General features: G+C 41.8%; 1 protein-coding gene across 1 annotated transcript in view; it reads right to left on the bottom strand.

The window, feature by feature from the left end:
* The window catches only part of LOC130273447 (maternal DNA replication licensing factor mcm6), a 321,467-nt gene that overhangs the window by 2,746 nt on the left and 296,022 nt on the right, over positions 1-22,699 (bottom strand). Inside the window, exons 16-17 of the mRNA XM_056520266.1 lie at positions 17,624-17,791; positions 12,010-12,149 (exon numbers count right to left, since the gene is read on the bottom strand). Coding sequence (XP_056376241.1) covers positions 12,010-12,149; positions 17,624-17,791 — 308 coding nt within the window. The remainder of the gene's footprint in view (positions 1-12,009; positions 12,150-17,623; positions 17,792-22,699) is intronic.

The raw sequence follows: 22,699 nt of genomic DNA, 5'->3' as shown, positions 1-22,699 counted from the left end.
GAAAAGGAGGGGGGGTGATTCTTACTTTTATTAGTGGAGGGGTTAAATGATCTTTTAACATTTTTTCACACTTTTTTGCAGTATTATAGCTACTTCATGGCAATGATCAGTGTTATCGGCGGTCAATCGCCGATCGGACGCGCAGGAGGCAGGTAAGGCACCCTTCTGCTGCATCGTAGATGATCGGGATATTGCAATTTCACCGCTGCTGGGAGTGTACTTTTGTTACTTTAGATGCAGCTTTAACGCCGTGTCTAAAGGGTTAATAGCGTGCGGCACAACGATTGGTGCTGCACGCTATTAGCCCAGGGTCCCGGCTTTCATTAGCCACCTGGACCGACCTGCTGTTATAGACAGGGACCGGGCGCAGGGCGTACAAGTACGCCCTGCGTCCTTAAGAGGTTAAACAAAAACCTGACCCTGGCAAATAGGGGTGAGTAAGGGTTAAATGACCTCTCCTATGTTTGTTGTTGACATATTAGTAACATGTGTGCCAAGTTTCATGTTAATGTCTTTAGCCATTTGGACGTAATGCTGGAACACACACTGAGTTATATATATCTACTAGCTGAGTACCCGGAGTTGCCCGGTTTTTCCTTCCTAATCCTTTTTGGGGAGGAAAATCAACAAAGGAGGAAGCTTTTCCATTGATTTTATTTAAACAAAAACCCAGACCCTCACAAATGGGGGTAGTTAAGGGTTAAATTAACTATCCTATATTTTAAGTGGACATATAAGTAACATGTGACCAAGTATTATCGAAATATCTCCAGCCGTTTGGAAGTTATCCAGTAACATATATTTCCCATAGACTTGTATGGGACTTTAAACAAAAACCCCGGCCGTGGCAAATGGGGGTAAGGGTTAAAATACCTATCCTATGTTTGTTGTTAACATATAAGTAACGTGTGTGCCAAGTTTCATGCTAATATCTTTAGCCGTTTGGATGTGATGCTGGAACACACACAAAAAAACATTGAGTTATATATCTCTATATTATATATATATATATATATATATATATATATATATATATATATATATATATATATACACACACACACACATATATATATATCTAAAAACACTCAGAGTGTGTGTATGTGTGTGTTCCTGCATCATCCCTATTTGCCAGTGTCGGGGTTTTTGTTTAAAGTCCCATACAAGTCTATGGGAAATATGTGAGTGCATAACTTCCAAACGGCTCGATAATACTTGGTCACATGTTGCTTATATGTCCACTTAAAATATGGGATAGTTAATTTAACTATCCCATTTGTGAGGGTCGGGGTTTTTGTTTAAAGTCCCATGCAAATCAATGGGAAACTACCATACGGCTGGAGATATTTCAATAATACCTGGTACACATTTATATGTCAAATAAAAATATATGATAGTTAAATTAACCCTTACCTACACCCTTACATAAAAGATGGGTTTTTGTTTATGGGACTTTCAGTACCTTACTCCACAAGCTCCTCTCTGCATCTCCTGGTGAATGTCAATCCGGCTTGCAAGCCACACCCCATCTCACAAAGAGAGTAGGTCGAGATATGGGGTCGAGATATGAGGTCGAGATACGGGGACGAGATATGAAGTGAAAAGCTTCCTCCCTTTGTTGATTTTCTTCCCCAATGAGGAAGGAAAAACTGGGTAATGCAGGGTACTCAGCCAGTATATAGATAAAATAATAATCAAGCCCTGAGGCTTTCCCTAAGGCCATATGTCTGAAGGCAAAACCTATTTCAGTTTTAACCATATCAGCATCAAGGAACTTCGCTGGGAGTCTGTCAAAGCAGGTAATATGACATGCGATAAATATTGCATGAGGACTTCCTCAGGCATCATAGTTTTCCACAATTATTCGTCAAAATCAATTAAACAATTCCTATGGGCTTTCACCTCAGTGAGGATGGTGCCTGTAGGAAATGTAAAGTAAGCTTTAAAGGGGTACACCGGTGGTAAACTTTTTTTTATATCAACTGGCTCAAGAAAGTTATACAGATTTGTAAATTACTTCTATAAAAAAAATATATTAATTCTTCCAGTACTTATCAGCTGCTGTATGCTTCAGAGGAAGTTGAGTTATTTTCAGTCTGACCACAGTGCCCACTGCTGACACCTCTCAGTGTCAGGAACTGTCCAGAGTAGGAGCCAATCCTTATAGAAAACCTATCCTGCTCCAGACAGTTCCTGACATGGACAGAGATGTCAGCAGAGAGCACTGTGATCTGACTGGAAAGAATTACTCAACTTCCTCTGTAGATTTTTTTTAATAGAAGTAATTTACAAATCTGTTAAACTTCCTTGCACCGGTTGATTAGAAATTTTCTTTTCCACTGGAGTACCCCTTTAAAACTGATTTTAATGCAGTATCTTTTCTTCCTCATAGTAGCAGTGTTCTTAACTTCCTGGCAGACTTGGTATGCGACACGGGTATAGGTCATGGTATGTGTCATGGTTAAGTGTTTCACATCACAGAAAAGATACAGCTGGAAACTATTCTACTATCATCCTTTTAGGGAGTTGTATCATTTCAGACTTAATTGTACATTTGTTTCTGTTCTTTTTGCTGGAGAATCTGTCAACCTTTACAATCACTCAAAAATAGGAGATACTCTAATAAAATACTAGACGTGCATACACACACAAATATATACACACACACACATATTACATTGCTTGTTAAACAAATTATTGAAAAAACAGGGCTCTATTGGTTTGAATGCCCGCTGAAAGTCTACTCAGCTGCTCCGTGCGGGTCCAAGGGTGTTCGCATTGAAATAATTACATATAAAAGACTATTAAAACAAAGTTTCTGATCTCATGGCGTAATTATTATTTTTTTTATTCATTTTTGTCAAAGTGAATCCAATCTCCTGCTCTGGACAGTTCCTAACGCGGTCAAGGGTGGCAGCAAAAAGTACTGTGGTCACACTGGAAAGAACTACACAACAGAGCATCTAGCAGTCAATAAGTACGGCTTACAATTATTAAAGAGTTCATTTACAATTCTATAAAACTTTCTGGCACCAGTTTTTTCACACCCGAGTACCCCTTTAAGGACTCCGCCCATTTTGGCCTTGAGGACACAAATTTTAATTTCAGCATTTTTGCTTTTTCCTCGTCTTCTCCATCCACAGACCCATGAGGGTGTTTTTTGCATGACCAATTGTACTTTGTAATGACCACTTTCATTTTACCATAAAAATGTACAGCAAAACAAAAAAAGTATCATCTGTGGAGGAAAATTTAAAAGAAAACCGCAATTTTGCTAATTTAGGGGGATTTTGTTTTTACGCAGTGCACTTTATGGTAGAAAGGATACTTTCATTTTATTCTGTAGCTCAATGCAATTAAAGCCCAATTTATTTAGTTTTTTCTATTATTGTACTACTTTAACCCCTTAAGTTTTTGCACTTACGTTTTTTTCCCTCTTCACTAGAGATGAGCGAAGTTACAGTACTTTGATTCTGCACGAACCTCGCGGCTCGCCGGTTGCTGACTTTAGCCTGCATAAATTAGTTCAGCTTTCGGGTGCAACCACCGGGCCGCGTGGTTTGTGCAGAATCAAAGTACTGTAACTTTGCTCATCTCTACTCCACCTTTTAAAAATCATAATCCTTTCAATTTTACACCAACAGACCCATATGATGGCTTGCTTTTTGCGCCATCAATTAGATTTTGTGGTAAATTGGCTGATGTCATTACAAAGTACATGACAAAAAAAAATAAAAAAAAAATAAATAAAAATTATATATATATATAATATATATATTTGTGGGACCAAATTGAAAAAATTAACAAAAAAAAGCCATTTTGTAATTTTGGGGGCTCCCATTTCTACCCAGTACACTTTTCGGTAAAAATGACACCTTATCTTTATTTTGTAGGTCCATACAATTAAAATGATACCCTACTTATAGAGGTCTGATTTTATTTTACTTCTGGTAAAAATTATAAAGGTTTGCACGAAAATTAGTATGTAAATAAATGTCCTCTTCTGAATCCTATAACTTATTTTTCCGCATACAGGGTGGTATGAGGGCTAATTTTTTGCAATGTGATCTGAAGTTTTTATATATGTACCATTTTTTTTATTTTGATGGGACTTTTTGATCGCTTTTTATACAGGACGACCCCCAGGACGAAGGTATCGCTGAAACGATCGTTGGGGTGGCGTCATTCCTGTTTGCTTTAGCTGCTATATTGTTTGCTTACACTTTCTTGGTATGTATGCTGGTCCTTAGACACGATTATGCACTTTATGGAAGCAGTATCAAGCTCCTATTATGCACTTTGAATTTGTCTACCAGTTATGCACTTTATTTATTGCCACTGATTTATGCACAAGCAGGTAGTGTCACCCCTTTTTTGTCTAGTCTCCCTCAGTAGTTGTAGCTCCCCCCTTTTTATGTTTTCATGAATTGTATGTTTTTAATATATATCAATAAATGTATATTTTATTTTCCATTTAAATGACTTTGTGGTAATATTCTTGTGGGGATCATATATGAAGCTGTAGTCACTTTAGTACCATTTATTATTTTTGATGTCTTAAGTACATAGTATACATACTATTGTGTTTCCTGTTGCTGGTCACGTTTGCATACATTTTTTAATGGTATACAAAGTGACCAAAAATACGCAATTTTGGACTTTTTTTTACGTGTACGCTATTGACTGTGTAGTTTAATTAACATGACATTTTTATAGTTTGGACATTTACGCACGCAGCGATACCACAAATGTTTATTTTTCTAGTTTATGTGAAAAGGGGGGCGATTGAAACTTTTATTAGTGAAAGGGTTAAATCACATTTATTATTATTATTATTTTTTTAAACACATTTATAGCCCCCATAGGGGATTATAACATGAAATATTCTGATTGCATATACTGATAGCATTGATCAGTGTTATTGGCACTCCATTACTCCAGCAAATTTGATAGCCGCGTCTAAAGGGTTAATACCGAACATCACCGCGATCGGTGATGTCTGGTATTAGCCACGGGTCCTGGCCGTTGCCAGGTGCAGGGACCAACTGCTATGACGCAGGGTTAGCGCATGACCTCGCGTTATATCACGGGAGAGGGGTTAAAAAGATTTTTTTTTTTTTTTTTTAAATCCACTAGTGCCAGAAAGTTAAACAGATTTGTAAATTACTTCTATTAAAAAATCTTAAAAGGGGTTGTGCGCTGCCCTGCCTTTTGGAGCTCCGCACGCAGCGTCCAGAAGTTCATTACTCCGAACGCTGTGTGCGGGCTTCCGTGTTCGCGGCCACTGGGCGTGACGTCACGCCCGCCCCCTCTACCAAAGTCTATGGGAAGGGGGCGTGACAGCAGTTGCGCCCCTTCCCATAGACTTTCGTTGAGGGGGCGGGCGTGACGTCACGAGGGGGCCGGGTGTGACGTCACGCCCGGCGTCCGCTTACAAGGAAGCCCGCACACAGCGTTCGGGGTAATGAACTTCCGGACGCTGCGTGCGGAGCTCCGAAAGGATGGGCAGCGCACAACCCCTTTAAAACTTCCAGTACTTTTTAGGGGCTATATACTACAGAGGAAATGCTTTTCTTTTTGGATTTCTCTGAGGTCACTACCACAGTGCTCTCTGCTGTCCATTTTTGGAACTGTCCAGAGCAAGAGAAAATCCCCATAGCAAACGTATGCTGCTCTGGACAGTTCCTAAAATGGACAGCAGAGGTCAGCAGAGAGCACTGTGGTCATGACATCAGAGAAATCCAAAAAGAAAAGCATTTCCTCTGTAGTATATAGCCCATAAAATGTATTGGAAGGATTAAGATTTTTTTAATAGAAGTAATTTACAAATCTGTTTAACTTTCTGGCACCAGTTGATTTAAAAAAAAAAAAAAAAAAGTTTTCCACTGGAGTACCCCTTTAACCCCTTAACCTCTTAAGGACCAATGACGTCCTGGGACGTCATGGCACCCTGGGCCTTAAGGACCAATGACGTCCCAGGACGTCATGGCATTTTCCGGTCCCTGCCGCTCGCCGGACAGAGATCGGAACTGGATGCCTGCTGAAATCCTTCAGCAGGCATCCAGGGCAAACGCCGAGGGGGGCCCTTGCGATCTGCCGCGATACCGGGCTGATCGGGTCTTTGCGACCTGACCGCCCGGTAATTTTGCATGATCCCGGCTGTCACAGACAGCCAGGACCATGCTGAAGTATAGGAGCGAGGTGGCAAGCCTGCCACATCCTCCGATCCCCTGCGATTCTTCGGTTAGTTTACCGACCAATCGCAGGGGGGGGCGGTTACTTCCTCCCGCCCTGCCCGGCCCCTGGAAGTCCGGAGAGGACGGAAGGAAGACCGGAGGACGGCGGCGGGGGACGGGGGAGTGCTGGGGACCGGCCCCGGTACTTACCTCATCCCTGAAGACCCGGATCTCTGCGATGAAGACGGCGGCGGCGGCGACGACGACAGGTGAGTAGATCTTCAGCCGCAGTCGGGCCCTTTACAGCAATGCAGGTCGCCGTAAAGCGACATGCATTGTTGTATTGGGACCCTGTATACTACAACTCCCAGCATGCCCAGACAGCCCTTGGTGTCTGGGCATGCTGGGAGTTGTAGTTTTGCAACATCTGGAGGTCCACAGTTTGGAGACCACTGTGCCCTTCCAGATGTTGCAAAACTACACATCCTCAGCATGCCCTTACTGTCCAGGCATGCTGGGAGTTGTAGTTCTGTAACATCTGGACCTTCAGATGTTGCAGAACTACAACTCCCAGCATGCCTGGACAGTTTTGGCATACTGGGAGTTGTAGTTTTGCAACATCTGGAAGGGCACAGATTGGGAACCACTGTATTAGTGGTCTGCAAACTGTAGTCCTCCAGATGTTGCACAACTACAACTCCAAGCATGCTGGGAGTTGTAGTTCGGCAACATCTGGCTCTAAAGATGTTGCCGAAACTACTACTTCCAGCATGCCTGAGAATGCTGGGAGTTGTAGTTTTGCAACAACAGGAGGCACACTGGTTGGGAAACATTGTCTGTTTCCTAACTCAGTGTTTCCCAACCCGTGTGCCTCCAGCTGTTGCAAAACTATAACTACCAGCATGCACTGATAGACTGTGCATGCTGGGAGTTGTAGTTTTGCAACAGCTGGAGGTTCCCCCCCCCCCCCCCTGTGAATGTACAGGATACATTCACAGGGGCAGGGGGCTTACAGTGAGTATCAGGCTGCAAGTTTGCAATGCAGCAAATTTTGCGCGGCAGGTCAAACTCGCAGCGGGAAACTCGCTGTAATCCCCCGCCCGTGTGACTGTACCCTAAAAACCCTACACAACACTACACTAACACAAAATAAAATAAAAAGTAAAAACACTACATATACACATACCCCTACACAGCCCCCCTCCCCTCCCCAATAAAAATTAAAAACGTCTGGTACGTCACTGTTTTCAAAATGGAGCCTCCAGCAGTTGCAAAACAACAACTCCCAGTATTGCCGGACAGCCGTTGACTGTCCAGGCATGCTGGGAGTTTTGCAACAGCTGGAGGCACCCTGTTTGGGAATCACTGGCATAGAATACCCCTATGCAAATCCCTAATTCAGGCCTCAAATGCACATGGCGCTCTCACTTCGGAGCCCTGTGGTATTTCAAGGCAACAGTTTAGGGTCACATATGGGGTATCACCGTACTCGGGAGAAATTGCCTAACAAATTTTGGGGGGCTTTTTCTCCTTTCACCCCTTATGAAAATGTGAAGTTGGGGTCTACACCAGCATGTTAGTGTAAAAAAATAAATTTTTTACACTAACATGCTGGTGTTGCCCTATACTTTTCATTTTGACAAGAGGTAAAAGGGAAAAAAGCCCCCCAAAATTTGTAATGCAATTTCTCCCGACTACGGAGATACCCCATATGTGGGCGCAAAAGGCTCTGGGGGCGCACAACAAGGCCCAGAAGGGAGAGTGCGCCATGTACATTTGAGGGGATTTGCACAGGGGTGGCTGATTGTTACAGCGGTTTTGACAAACGCAAAAAAAAAAAAACCCCACATGTGACCCCATTTCGGAAACTACACCCCTCACGGAATGTAATGAGGGGTGCAGTGAGAATTTACACCCACCTGGTGTCTGACAGATCTTTGGAACAGTGGGCTGTGCAAATAAAAATTTTTGTACAGCTCACTGTTCCAAAGATCTGACAGACACCAGTGGGGGGTAAATGCTCACTGTACCCCTTGTTACTTTCCTCAAGGGGTCTAGTTTCCAAAATGGTATGCCATGTGGGGGTTATTTTGCTGTCCTGGCACCATAGGGGCTTCCTAAATGCCACATGCCCCCCGAGCAAAATTTGCTCTCAAAAAGCCAAATATGACTCCTCCTCTTCTGAGCATTGTAGTTCGGCCATAGTGCACTTCAGGTCAACTTATGGGGTACCTCCATACTCAGAAGAGATGGGGTTACAAATTTTGGGGGTATTTTCTGCTATTAACCCTTGCATAAATGTGAAATTTGGGGGGAAACACATTTTAGTGACATTTTTTTTACATTTTTTTACATATGCAAAAGTTGTGAAACACCTGTGCGGTATTAAGGCTCACTTTATTCCTTTTTACGTTCCTCAAGGGGTCTAGGTTCCAAAATGGTATGCCATGTGTTTTTTTCCCTGTTCTGGCACCATAGGGGCTTCCTAAATGCAACATGCCCCCCAAAAACCATTTCAGAAAAACGTACTCTCCAAAATCCCCTTGTCGCTCCTTCGCTTCTGAGCCCTCTACTGCGCCCGCCGAACACTTTACATAGACATATGAGGTATGTGCTTACTCGAGACACATTGGGCTACAAATATAAGTATACATTTTCTCCTTTTACCCCTTGTAAAAATTCAAAAATTGGGTCTACAAGAACATGCGAGTGTAAAAAATGAAGATTGTGAATTTTCTCCTTCACCTGCTATTCCTGTGAAACACCTAAAGGGTTCAAATGCTGACTGAATGTCATTTTGAATACTTTTGGGGCTGCAGTGGAAATTTTGTGAAAAATTGGAAAATTGCTGCTGAACTTTGAAGCCCTCTGGTGTCTTCCAAAAGTAAAAACACATAAATTTTATGATGCAAACATAAAGTGGACATATTTTATATGTGAATAAAAAAAAAAGGATTTGGAATATCCATTTTCCTTACAAGCAGAGAGCTTCAAAGTTAGAAAAATGCAAAATTTTTATTTTTTTCATCAAATTTTGGAATTTTTCACTAAGAAACTATGCAAGTATCGACAAAATGTTACCAACAACATAAAGTAGAATATGTCACGAAAAAACAATCTCGGAATCAGAATGATAGGTAAAAGCATTCCAGAGTTATTAATGTTTAAAGTGACAGTGGTCAGATGTTCAAAAAAACGCTCTGGTCCTAAGGTGTAAAATGGCCTGGTCCTTAAGGGGTTAATGACATAGCCCATTTTCACCTTAAGGACCAGGCCAATTTTATTTTTGCGTTTTTTTTTCCCTCCTTGCCTTCTAAAATCCATAACTTTTATATATCCATCTACAGACCCATATAAGGGCTTGTTTTTTGCGTGACCAATTGTACTTTATAATGAAACCTCTCATTTTACCATAAAATGTACAGCGAACCCCCCAAAAACATTTTTTAGGGAGGAAATATAAATGAAAACCAAAATTTTGCACATTTTGGAGGGGTTCGTTTTCACACTGTATAATTTACGGTAAAAATGATATGTGTTCTTTATTCTGTGGGTCAATATGATTAAAATGATATCCATGGCTAGGTACTTTTATATTTTTGTACCGCTTAAAAAAAAATCTAAAACTTTTTGTACAAAATCAGTAATCAAAAATCGCCCTATTTTGACCACCTATAACTTTTTAATTTTTCCGTATATAGGGCGGTATGAAGGCAAATTTTTTGCGCCGTCATCTGTAATTTTTTTAGATAATTTTTTATAAATTTTTTTGAATAAAGTGTGACAAAAAAAGCTGCATTTTTTTACTTATTTTTTACATTTACGCCATTCACCGTACGGGATCATTAACATATTTTGATAGTTTGGACATTTACGCATGCAGCGATACCAAATATGTATTAAAAAAATGTTTTACGCTTTTTGGGGATAAAATGGGGAAAACTGACAATTTTTATTGGGGGAGGAGATTTTTCACTTTTTTTTATTTTTTTTATATTTTTCAACTTTTATTTTACACTTTTTATGTCCCCATAGGGGACTATTTATAGCAATCCTTTGATTGCTAATACTGTGCAGTGCTATGCATAGGACACAGCACTGCTCAGTATTATCGGTGATCTTCTGCTCTGGTCTGCTCGATCTCAGACCAGAGCAGAAGAACCCAGGAGACGGCCGGAGCCAGGTGAGAGGACCTCCGACCGCCATGCTGGATGATCGGATCATCGCTGCAGCACTGCGGCCGATCCGATCATCCAATCAAAGTACCGCAATGCCCTAGATGCCATGATCTGTATTGATCACGGCATCTGAGGGGTTAATGGCGGACATCTGCGCGATCGCAAATTTCGGCCATTACAGGCGGGTCCCCGGCTGCTGCTAGCAGCCGGAACCTGCCGTGTATGACGCGAGCACCGCTCCGATGCTCGCGGTCATACACATCACGTAAATGTACGTCCTGGTGCGGGAAGTCCCGCCAAACCAGGACGTACATTTACATCTGTAGTCGTTAAGGGGTTAATGTTTTTTCTTTCTAACTTTTTATTAATTTTTTTCTGATATATGATGTGATTAAAAAATTTAATTTTTGGACTTTGGTATTTTTACGTTTACGCTATTCACTGTACGGTATCATTAACATATTTGAACTTTTATAATATTTTCAAATTTGTTAAAATTTATTCCTCACTGGGGACTACTTATTTCAATCATTAGATTGCTATTACTAATCAAGTGCTATGCAAAGGCATTGCACTGATCAGTGTTATCTGAGAACTACTGAAAACCCGAGAAGACCCCATAATGTGGCAGGAGGCAAGTAAGGATACTTCTGTCAGCCATCATAGCGGTTCCGATCCTCGCAGGCAGATCGCCATGAGCGATCAGATCAGCCACCTGAACCACCGCATTGCCGCAAATGACGTGATCAATATTGATCATGGCATCTGAAGGGTTAATGGCAGACGTCTGTGATCAGATCAGTTACCCGAACTGCCGCAGATGCCGTGATCAATATTGATCATGGCGCTGATCAGTAATAGCAATCTAAATAAATAGTCCCCAGTGAGGGATAAAGTGTAACAAATGTTAAAATATTATAATAGTTCAAATAATATGTTAATGATCCCGTACGGTGAATAGCGTAAACGTAAAAAATATTCCGTCATTACCTGCCCAGGACCCGCTGTCTACAATGCGAACTCCTGCGTTTACTTTATAGCTGTGGCGGGATGTAGGATGTACATGTACGTCCTGGTGCTCTAAGCATCTATTTAATACAAGTAAATATTGCTTCACAGTTTTTTTTTTTTTTACATACTGGGAGACCAAGAGTAACCTATAAAAAGGCCCTAAGTCCTAGCAGTACTCAACATTGTTACAAAACATCGAAAACTGAAAATGTGGCCACAGAGTTGGTGTAACTTGTAAATATATTTTCAGCAGAGATCAGTTTGTATTTTTACCTGTTGTGTGAGATACAGACACGGGCGCTATATAAATTGCAGTTCTTCTGCAGTAGTTTATTGGTGAGGTAATCAATGGTGGAGGTGAACGGTTCCCATACTTTGCTTAACCTTAACCTCCTGGTCTGACCACTGTTAGCCAATGCTGTAAGCCATGAGCCCCATTCTCTGGTAAGTTATATCAAAGCCCCCCAAGCTATGATTATACAATATCCTAGACATGTAAACCACAGCAAACGTTTTGTCATATTTCTCCTGGGGAACATGTACACCAAGTGGATAGCCAGGTAGCTAGACTGTATTAAGACATAATATAAAGTGACTTGTTAGTGTATTGTTTTATAAATTCTTAAGAATAATCTGATACTTACATAATGAATTAACCTATGAATTACTTTCTCAATTAAACGTTTTCGTAGGATTAGTTCAGTTTCAGTTTCAATATCACTTTCAATTTCTTTTAGATACCAATTAATCAGGTCACTTTTCTTTAGTTGGCAGTCATCTTCAGCTGCAAACACAAATAGCATCAGATATATTAAAGTAACCTCTGACAGGCATCCCACCCCAAACCTCATTCATCCAGTGGGTTTTTATTTTTAAATATGTTACCAATAAGGTTTTTGCTTAAAAACCAGTAAGAGAAATGTTAACCCCTTAAGACTTCAGGCCATTTTGGACCCGGGCAATTTTCGCTTTTTCCTCCTCCCCTTCTAAAAATCATGACACCAATCATACTTTGTAACAACATCACTTATTTGATAACAATATGCAGCGAAACCAAACAAAAAAAACAAAAACACAAAAAGAAAAACTTATTTGTGTGGGGAAATTGAAAAAACTTTTGCGGGCTTCTGTTTCTACACAATGCCCTTTTCAGTAAAAATTACACCTTTTCTTTATTCTGTAGGTCCACATGATTACATGGATACCCAATTCGTGTAAGTTTTATATATTTTATTACATGCACCAAAATAAGTAAAACATTTTAATCTTCTGACCCCTATAACTTATTTTTCCGCATACGGGGCTATGAGGGCTAATTTTTTTGCGCCATGGTCTGTAGTTTTTATCGGTACCATTTTTGTTTTGATGGGACCTTTTGATCGCTATTTATAAATTTTTTTATGGTATGTGAAGTGAGAGTGCAATTTTGGACTTTGGATTTTTTTATGTCTGTACGCCATCGCCCGTGCGGCTTAACTAACCTTATATGTTAATAGTTGTGACATTCTTGCATGCGGCGATATCACATGTTTATTTTTTTATTACATTATTTTATTTAAAAAATAGGAAAATGGAGGTGATTCTAACTTATTAGGGGAGGAGCTTATTCACATTTATCTTGTGATTGCATACAATGTTCAATGCTGAGCTTTGGCAGAGGATCATCGTCCGGACAGCAAGGAGGCAGGTAAGGGCCCTCCCGCCTTCCTCTCAACTGATCAGGACATTGCAATTTTATTGTCTTGAGCTGGCGGGATCATTTTACTTTAATTTTAGATGCCGCAATTAACTTTGATCGTGGCATCTAAAGGGGTAATGTCAGACATCTGCCCGATTGGTTATGACCAGAATTAACCCTGGGTCCCGGCTGCTGATAGCAGGCAGGACTCACCGGGTTTGAAGCATGCTGAGCTCGTGAGGACCTATATGCAGGCCTGTCGCTACAGGACAGGCAAACCAAGCAATTTCTTGGGGCCCCGAGCTGGCTGGGGGGCCCCGAGCAGAGCCAGTGCTTGCCCGTCCTGTAGCGACGGTCAATTCCACCCATCAACAGGGCCAGACAAATGCCTGACATTTTTTTTTTAATAAACTCACTTGCAGCTTTGGGGTTCTTCTCACCTCACCACTCCTCCCCTTGGTATCTTCCCTCAGCCCCCGGACTCTTCTCTCAGCCTTCAGCTGTCTGAGCAGGGGGAGGGGGAGGGGGGAGGAGAGAGCACAGAGCTGTAAGAAAAAGACCGCAGAGGCTGTACAACATGGGGCCTGACTCCAGTAGATGTCCCTGCTGTATATATATGTGTATAAGCGTGTGTGTGGATATATAGATATATATGTGTAGAAGCAGGTGTGTGGATATTTATATGTGTGTGTGTACATATGTGTAGGTTTATGTACTGTCCCTGTGTGTGTGTTACTTCTGTGGATGACTATATGTGAAGTGCATGTGTGTATCTATATCAGTGTTTCCCAACCAGGGTGCCTCCAGTTGTTGCAAAATTAAAACTCCCAGCATGCCCGGACAGCCAATGGCTGTAGTTTTGCAACCTCTGTAGGCATCCTGGTTGGGAAACACTGATCTATTCTGTGTGTCGTGTGTGATGCATGTACAGTATGCACTGTGTACAGTGTGTCGTGTGTGATGCATGTACAGTATGCACTGTACAGTGTGTGTGTATGATGCATGTACAATATGCACTGTGTACAGTGTGTGTGTATGATGCATGTACAGTATGCACTGTGTACAGTGTGTGTGTGTATGATGCATGTACAGTATGTCATGTGTACAGTGTGTGTGTGTATGATGCATGTACAGTATGTCATGTGTACAGTGTGTGTGTGTATGATGCATGTACAGTATGTCATGTGTACAGTGTGTGTGTGTATGATGCATGTACAGTATGTCATGTGTACAGTGTGTGTATGATGCATGTACAGTATGTCATGTGTACAGTGTGTGTGTATATGATGCATATACAGTATGTCATGTGTACAGTGTGTGTATATGATGCATGTACAGTATGTCATGTGTACAGTGTGTGTGTATATGATGCATGTACAGTATGTCATGTGTACAGTATGTGTGTGTGTGATGCATGTACAGTATGTCATGTGTACAGTATGTGTGTGTGATGCATGTACAGTATGTCATGTGTACAGTATGTGTGTGTGATGCATGTACAGTATGTCATGTGTACAATATGTGTGATGCATGATGCATGTACAGTATGTCATGTGTACAGTATGTGTGATGCATGTACAGTATGTCATGTGTACAGTATGTGTGATGCATGTACAGTATGTCATGTGTACAGTATGTGTGTGTGTGATGCATGTACAGTATGTAATGTGTACAGTATGTGTGTGTGATGCATGTACAGTATGTAATGTGTACAGTATGTGTGTGTGATGCATGTACAGTATGTAATGTGTACAGTATGTGTGTGTGTGATGCATGTACAGTATGTAATGTGTACAGTGTGTGTGTGATGCATGTACAGTATGTAATGTGTACAGTATGTGTGTGTATGATGCATGTACAGTATGTAATGTGTACAGTATGTGTGTGTATGATGCATGTACAGTTGTTAGTGTACAGTATGTGTGTGTATGATGCATGTACAGTATGTAATGTGTACAGTATGTGTGTGTATGATGCATGTACAGTATGTAATGTGTACAGTATGTGTGTATGATGCATGTACAGTATGTAATGTGTACAGTATGTGTGTGTGTGATGCATGTACAGTATGTAATGTGTACAGTATGTGTGTGTATGATGCATGTACTGTATGTATTGTGTACAGTATGTGTGTATGAAGCATGCATGTACAGTATGTAAAGTGTACAGTGTGTTGTGTGTATATAATGCATGCAGTGGCGGATCCGGGGGGGGGGGGGCAATTGCCCCCACCCAGATAAATTTACCACCACTATTAAGAACATCCCTATTAAGGACATACCATGCCCCTTTTAACCCTCTCGGCCCTTGCAGGGACCGCTGGAAGGTAGCACACGCTGGGACGTCACTGACGTCCCGTGTGTGCGCCCTTTGGAAAGCAACGCGGAGGAGCGGAGCAGCGAACAGGACATGCGCTGGCCAGAATGGTAAGTGACCAGCGGCACATCTGCTTCAGTGCTCCGACCACCGCTCCTCCTGTCCCAGAACCTACTGCTATGGTGGCCGGACCAGAGGAGCAGTGGTCGGAGCACTTAAGTGGGGCAGTAAACAGGCATATAGCCTCCAGCCATACACTGTATGGCTGGAGGCTGTATGTCTGTGGGGGAACATACTGCACCTAATGTTGGGGAACTATACTGCACCTAATGTGGAGAACTATACTGCACCTAATGTGGGGAAACTATACTGCACCTAATGTGGGGCTATTTATACTGCACCTAATGTGGGGGAACTATACTGCACCTAATGTGGAGAACTATACTGCACCTAATGTGGGGAAACTATACTGCACCTAATGTGGGGTTATTTATACTGCACCTAATGTGGGGGAACTATACTGCACCTAATGTGGGGGAACTATACTGCACCTAATGTGGGGTGAACTATACTGCATCTAATGTGGAGAACTATACTGCACCTAATGTTGGGGGTACTATACTGTACCTAATGTGGGGGTACTATAGCCTAATGTGGGGAGAACTATACTGCTAGTAATGTGGGGAACTATACTGCACCTAATGTGGGGAACTATACTGCACCTAATGTGGGGAACTATACTGCACCTAATGTGGGGGAACTACAGCCTAATGTGGGGAAAATGTACAGCACCTAATGTGGGGAACTATACTGCCGAATGTGGGGAACTATGCTGCACATAATGTGGTGGACTATACTGCACCTAATGTGGGGAGAACTCTGCTGCACCTAATGTGGGGGGAACTCTGCTGCACCAAACGTGGGGGGAACTGTGCCGCACCAAACGTGGGGGGCGGGGGAACTGTGCCGCACCAAACGTGGGGGGGGGACTGTGCCGCACCAAACGTGGGGGGGGGGGACTGTGCCGCACCAAACGTGGGGGGGGGGGGGACTGTGCCGCACCAAACGTGGGGGGGGGGGGACTGTGCCGCACCAAACGTGGGGGGGGACTGTGCCGCACCAAACGTGGGGGGGGGGGACTGTGCCGCACCAAACGTGGGGGGGGGGGGACTGTGCCGCACCAAACGTGGGGGGGGGGGGGACTGTGCCGCACCAAACGTGGGGGGGGGGGGACTGTGCCGCACCAAACGTGGGGGGGGGGGGGGACCTGTGCCGCACCAAACGTGGGGGGGGGACTGTGCCGCACCAAACGTGGGGGGGGGACTGTGCCGCACCAAACGTGGGGGGGGGGGGACTGTGCCGCACCAAACGTGGGGGGGGACTGTGCCGCACCAAACGTGGGGGGGGACTGTGCCGCACCAAACGTGGGGGGGGGACTGTGCCGCACCAAACGTGGGGGGGGGGGACTGTGCCGCACCAAACGTGGGGGGGGGACTGTGCCGCACCAAACGTGGGGGGGGGGACTGTGCCGCACCAAACGTGGGGGGGGGGGGGACTGTGCCGCACCAAACGTGGGGGGGGGGACTGTGCCGCACCAAACGTGGGGGGGGGGACTGTGCCGCACCAAACGTGGGGGGGGGGGGACTGTGCCGCACCAAACGTGGGGGGGGGGGGGACTGTGCCGCACCAAACGTGGGGGGGGGGGGGGACTGTGCCGCACCAAACGTGGGGGGGGGGGACTGTGCCGCACCAAACGTGGGGGGGGGGGGGGGGACTGTGCCGCACCAAACGTGGGGGGGGGGGGGGGACCGTGCCGCACCAAACGTGGGGGGGGGACCGTGCCGCACCAAACGTGGGGGGGACCGTGCCGCACCAAACGTGGGGGGGGACCGTGCCGCACCAAACGTGGGGGGGGGACCGTGCCGCACCTAATGTGGGGGGAACTGTGCCGCACCTAATGTGGGGGGAACTGTGCCGCACCTAATGTGGGGGGGGGGGAACTGCGCTGCACCTAATGTGGGGGCCTCGTATCGACATTCGCTCACGTCACGCTCCCAGAATTCAAGGGCCGGCGTTACTACGTCCTGACGCCGGCCCTAGAGCGTGACGTGCGTGAACATCAAGGGGGGGGCCTCCATGTCCATTTTGCTTGGGGCCCCCAAATTCCTTCAAACGGCCCTGCCTATACGCCCTGCACCCTGAAGGGGTTAAATAGAGGGTAAAATGGCATTAAAAACTGAAAACTATATTTCTATTTAACTTACACTCCTCCATCTTTTGCATGTGTAAAACAAGCAAGTTAGATATTTGTTTATACTCTGAAAAAGACATTTTTAATGCAGCACTTTGATCCATTTTCTCCTTTGTTTCTTCAGATTGGTTGGTTTCCATAGCCGTTTCTTTGTTATTAATGGTGGGGTTGTCATCCTCTCCTGTGGTGGAAAAATGATTAACTTTTTTTTTTTTTTTAATACTGAGAAAGTGGAATAAAATGTATTACAAGTATTCCCATCTGTATTGAGATAAAAGACAGGCGCTCCATAGAGTAGTAACGTTGAGATCCCATAGGGAGATAACTATATAAATAAATTGCCCACCCTGGGTGGTTTGGCAACTTCATACACAACAATGATGTAAGCATAGGATAGTAATAGGTCAACTGCTGCCCTTCGGCAGATATAAGGCAATATAAAGAAAAGGCTTCAAAGGAACCAAGCTCCACGGCGCTGAACGACCACAACAGGTGAATGGTAAAAGGAGTTTATTTGACCAGAATGAAACACGTAGGCAGCTTCCTCAGGAAGCGCATGCGCAGCAAAACGAGTTTCATTCTGGTCAAATAAACGCCTTTTACCGTTCACCTGTTGTGGTCGTTCAGCGCCGTGGAGTTGGGTTCATTTCAAGCCTTTTCTTGATATTGAGGGCTCTCTGACCAGATTATGGCTGCCAGAGTTGATTGGGAAAGCTGAAGCTATTTCCATAACCCTCTGAGTTCCATCAACAGCACATCTAATGTGGCTATGCTGTTTGCACAACACCCATTAAAGTCAATGGCAGTTACATATACTGCAAAACAATAGCTTTTAGGAGGTCAAGGATTGGGAAAGGTGGGAGAGGGTCTAAAGGGGAGAAAAGGGAGAGCACTTCTTGGTGTGATAAAAGAGAGATAAGCAGTATAAAAGTGAAATAAGTCCGCAGCTCACCAGATGTGGTTGTGTAATGTCATACACAACAATGGTAAGCGCAACAGCTAGTGTATTCGCAGTCCTCCGGCTAGGCAAGGTTTTCAATTGGTCTGGCTTCAAGGAGAACGCCGGCTCCACTTGGCACAGGATACAAAAGGAATGGAGATCAGATAAAATCGAAGTAATTTATTTCCCAAGATATAAAAGTATTTCGCTGCGGGAAAGCAGCGTCATCGGGCATGACAGGGAATGGGTATTTTATAGGAGTGGTAGTTTTTTTTACGTCGGTACAAGAAAGGGAGAGAACATTTGTAATATCACATAAGTAATGTGATATAACCATTGTAGGAGAAACATATCAAAATCAAAACATATATGGACAAATATTAAAAAAATTAATAAAACTACAAAAAGTAATGAATTGTATTTACTCAGAGTGAAATGCATACATGCATGGACACGTGCGGAAATAGGTGTGCAAGCATATATGCAAATGCATGCAAATCTATAACTATACAGTCATTATAACATACACGAGAAGTGCATCCAAAGTGTGGAAAAAATTAAATACAATGGGATGAATAAAATACATAAAGATTAACACGAAAAGAAACAAAATTGTATATAAACTTTATGCTGATTAAGCAGGTGTAAAAATTGAAAAATATTTTGACCAAACAGGTAATAGTGGAAATAATGAAAAAAAGAATAAAAGAAGAGAATAAAAGAAAATGAATTAAATAATAAAGGGTGTAAATATAGGATGTAAATGTAGAAGTGATACACTGAGTGTATGAGTGTAGGAAGTAGAGTTTAGCAAAAATGAAAAGTAAAGAATGTCAGCAATAATCAAGAAATTGCGGTGTCATATTGCAACTGTAAATGCATCTGCAGATCATGAAAAATGTATGTAGGGAACAGAGGGTTATGATTATGGCATGTGCAGAGCATGTGAAATGTATATATGGAACAAAGGGTTATGGTAATGTGATAAAAAATGTAAAGTAAAATTATTCCTATTGTGCAAACCATGTAGACTATGCAGTACCAGTATGCGAATAATTATCGAACATTTTCGATAATCTCATTCAGACCATGCGCTACTAATGTGGATAATTTGATTCACAATTAAACAAACATTGAAACAGATTAGGTCTATTGTCAGGTTTTGTTTCAGGAATAGTTAAGCGTGAAGAAGATATATCATTTTTATGGATAATGGAAAAGTGCAGAGAGACACTATGTAATATAAAGTAATTTTTAATGTTAGATCTGTGATTAGACACATGGGAGCACACGGTTTGTATAGTGCGCCCCACATATTGTAGGTGACAACTGCAGGATAACAGATTGGTTAGAGAAAAATATTTTGGTATGATGAGAGGTAAATTTATCGGAAAAATCGCTAATCATGCTGCAACAGAGACAGCGACTTTTGTTACAAGGTGAACAACCTTTTGATGGTGAAAACGAAGGTGGATTGGTAACTGATATTTTTTAGTCTGTTTGGAGCGATCATGTTATGTAGATTTTTTGGCCTTCTGTATGTTATACCGGGTATATTGGGAACTAAGTCTTTCAAAATGGGATCATGGAAAATAATGTGCCAATGTCGTCTTAATGTATTTTGGATCTCCTTTGATGCTCTATTGTAGTTGGTAATAAAATGAATAAATGAATTATCGTTATGTTTTCTGTTTTTATCTCTTTCTTTTTGTGGATATATTTCTGCTCCATTATTCTTTACTGTATTAAACAGATGGAATTGTTTTTTTTATCTTTTACTTTATGGAATGCTTGAGTGAGTAATGATTTGGGATAACCCTTGGAAAGGAAACTATCTTTGAGGAGGGTAGCTTGGTCAAAAAAAAATCAGAATCTGTGGTGTAGTTTTTACGTATCCTAAGATACTGTCCATATGGGACACCTTTAGGCCAGCTGGGGTAATGTGTACTATTATATTCTAAATAACTGTTATCAACAGATTTAAAGTGAGTTTTACTGCGAATATGACCTGCTCTATTTAAAATCTCCAGGTCTAAAAAAGTAATGCGGTCAGTGGAAAAATTAAGAGTGAATTGTAAACCCCATTTATTAAAATTGAGATGGGTGATGAAATCATGTCCATAAAATAAACAGGTCGTCTATATAGAGACAAAAAAATATAAGGAGACTAGATCAGAGACTGTGCTATGTGGATGGCCTCGAAGGACCCCCATGAATAAATTAGCGTGACTTGGGGCAAAGCGCGTCACCAAGCACAGCCTCTGATCTATTCTCCTTATATTTTTTTTGTCGCTATATAGACGACCTGTTTATTTTATGAACAGGTTCTGAATCACAAGCTCATGATTTCATCTATCTCAATTCAAATAAATGGGGTTTACAATTCACTCTTCATTTTTCCACTGACAGCATTCATTTTTTTAGACCTGGATATTTTAAATAGAGTGGGTCATATTCACAATTAAAACTCACTTTAAATCTGTTAATGTTAACAGTTTTTTAGAATATAATAGTGCACATTACTCCAGCTGGCTTAAAGGTGTGCCATATGGACAGTATCTTAGGATACGTGAAAACTGCACCACAGATTCTGATTTTTTTTTTTTACCAAGCCACCCTCCTCAAAGATAGTTTCCTTTCCAAGGGTTATCCCAAATCATTACTCACCCAAGCTTTCCACAAAGTAAAAGATAAACAATTACATCTGGTTAATACAGTAAAGAATAATGGAGCAGAAATATATCCAGAAAAATAAAACATACAGACAATTCATTTAAGTATAATTTTATTTCCAACTTCAATAGAGCATCAAAGGAGATCCAAAATACTTTAAGACTACTTTGAAAGATTTTGAAAGACTTAGTTTCCAATATACCAGGTATAACATACAGAAGGGCAAAAAATCTAAAGAACATGACTGCTCCAAACAGACTTAAAAATATCAATGTTACCAATTCACCTTTGTTTTCTCCATTAAAAGGTTGTTCACCTTGTAACAAAAGTTGCCGATAAATTTACCTCTCGTCATACCAAAATTTTTTCTCTATTAACCAATTGTTAAATTGCGATACACAGTTTGCTATCAATCTGTTATCCTGCAGTTGTCACCTACAATATGTGGGGCGCACTATACGAACCGTGCGCTCCCGTATGTCTAATCACAGATCTAACATTAAAAATAATTTTATAATATGACAGAGCATTTGACGCTTGAAACGCATAACTGCCTTTATGTTCGTGTCCGTGTCCTAAATAAATTGGATTTTATTTGCATTTGAGCTGGATCCTACCGTCCTTGGTTTTCTCCATTGTGTGGTGTTGTCCAGCACCTGGATCCGTGCTCCTTCTGTTCCGGGTGGGGTGAGCTGGCTGGAGTTTCCTCCTTCCTTTGTTTATATTACATAGTGTCTCTCGGCACTTTTCAATTATCCATAAAAAATATATATCTTCTTCACGCTTGACTATTTCTTGAAACAATACCTGACAATAGACCTAATCGGTTTCAATGTTTAATTGTGAATCTTTTTGGATATTCAAATTATCCACATTCGTACCGCATGGTCTTAATGAGACCATCGAAAATGTTCGATAATTATTCGCATACTGGTACCGCATAGTCTGAATGGTTTGCACAATAGGAATAATTTTACTTTAAAAATTTTGATTACATTATCATGCACAATAGGAATAATTTCTCTTTACATTTTTGATCACATTACCATAACCCTTTGTTCCATATATACATTTCACATGCTCTGAACATGCCATAATCATAACCCTCTTTTCCGTACATACATTTTTCCTGCTCTGCAGATGCATTTAAAGTTGCAATATGACACAGCAATTTCTTGATTATTGCTGACATTATCTTTACTTTTCATTTTTGCTAAACTCTACTTCCTACACTCCGATACTCTGGATCAAATATATGTACATATCACTTCTACATTTACATCCGTTATATTCACACCCTTTAATATTTAATTCATTTTCTTTTATTCTATTCTCTTTTTTTTTTTTTTTTTATTATTTCCACTATTACCTGTACATCTGCTTAATCTGCATGGAGTTTATATACAATTTGTTTATTTTTTGTTTGTGTTAATCTTTATGTATTTTATTCATCCCATTGCATTTTATTTTTTCCAC

Source organism: Hyla sarda, chromosome 5, assembly GCF_029499605.1.
Source record: "Hyla sarda isolate aHylSar1 chromosome 5, aHylSar1.hap1, whole genome shotgun sequence".
NCBI lineage: Eukaryota > Metazoa > Chordata > Amphibia > Anura > Hylidae > Hyla > Hyla sarda.
This window is presented reverse-complemented; position numbering and strand designations above follow the sequence as displayed.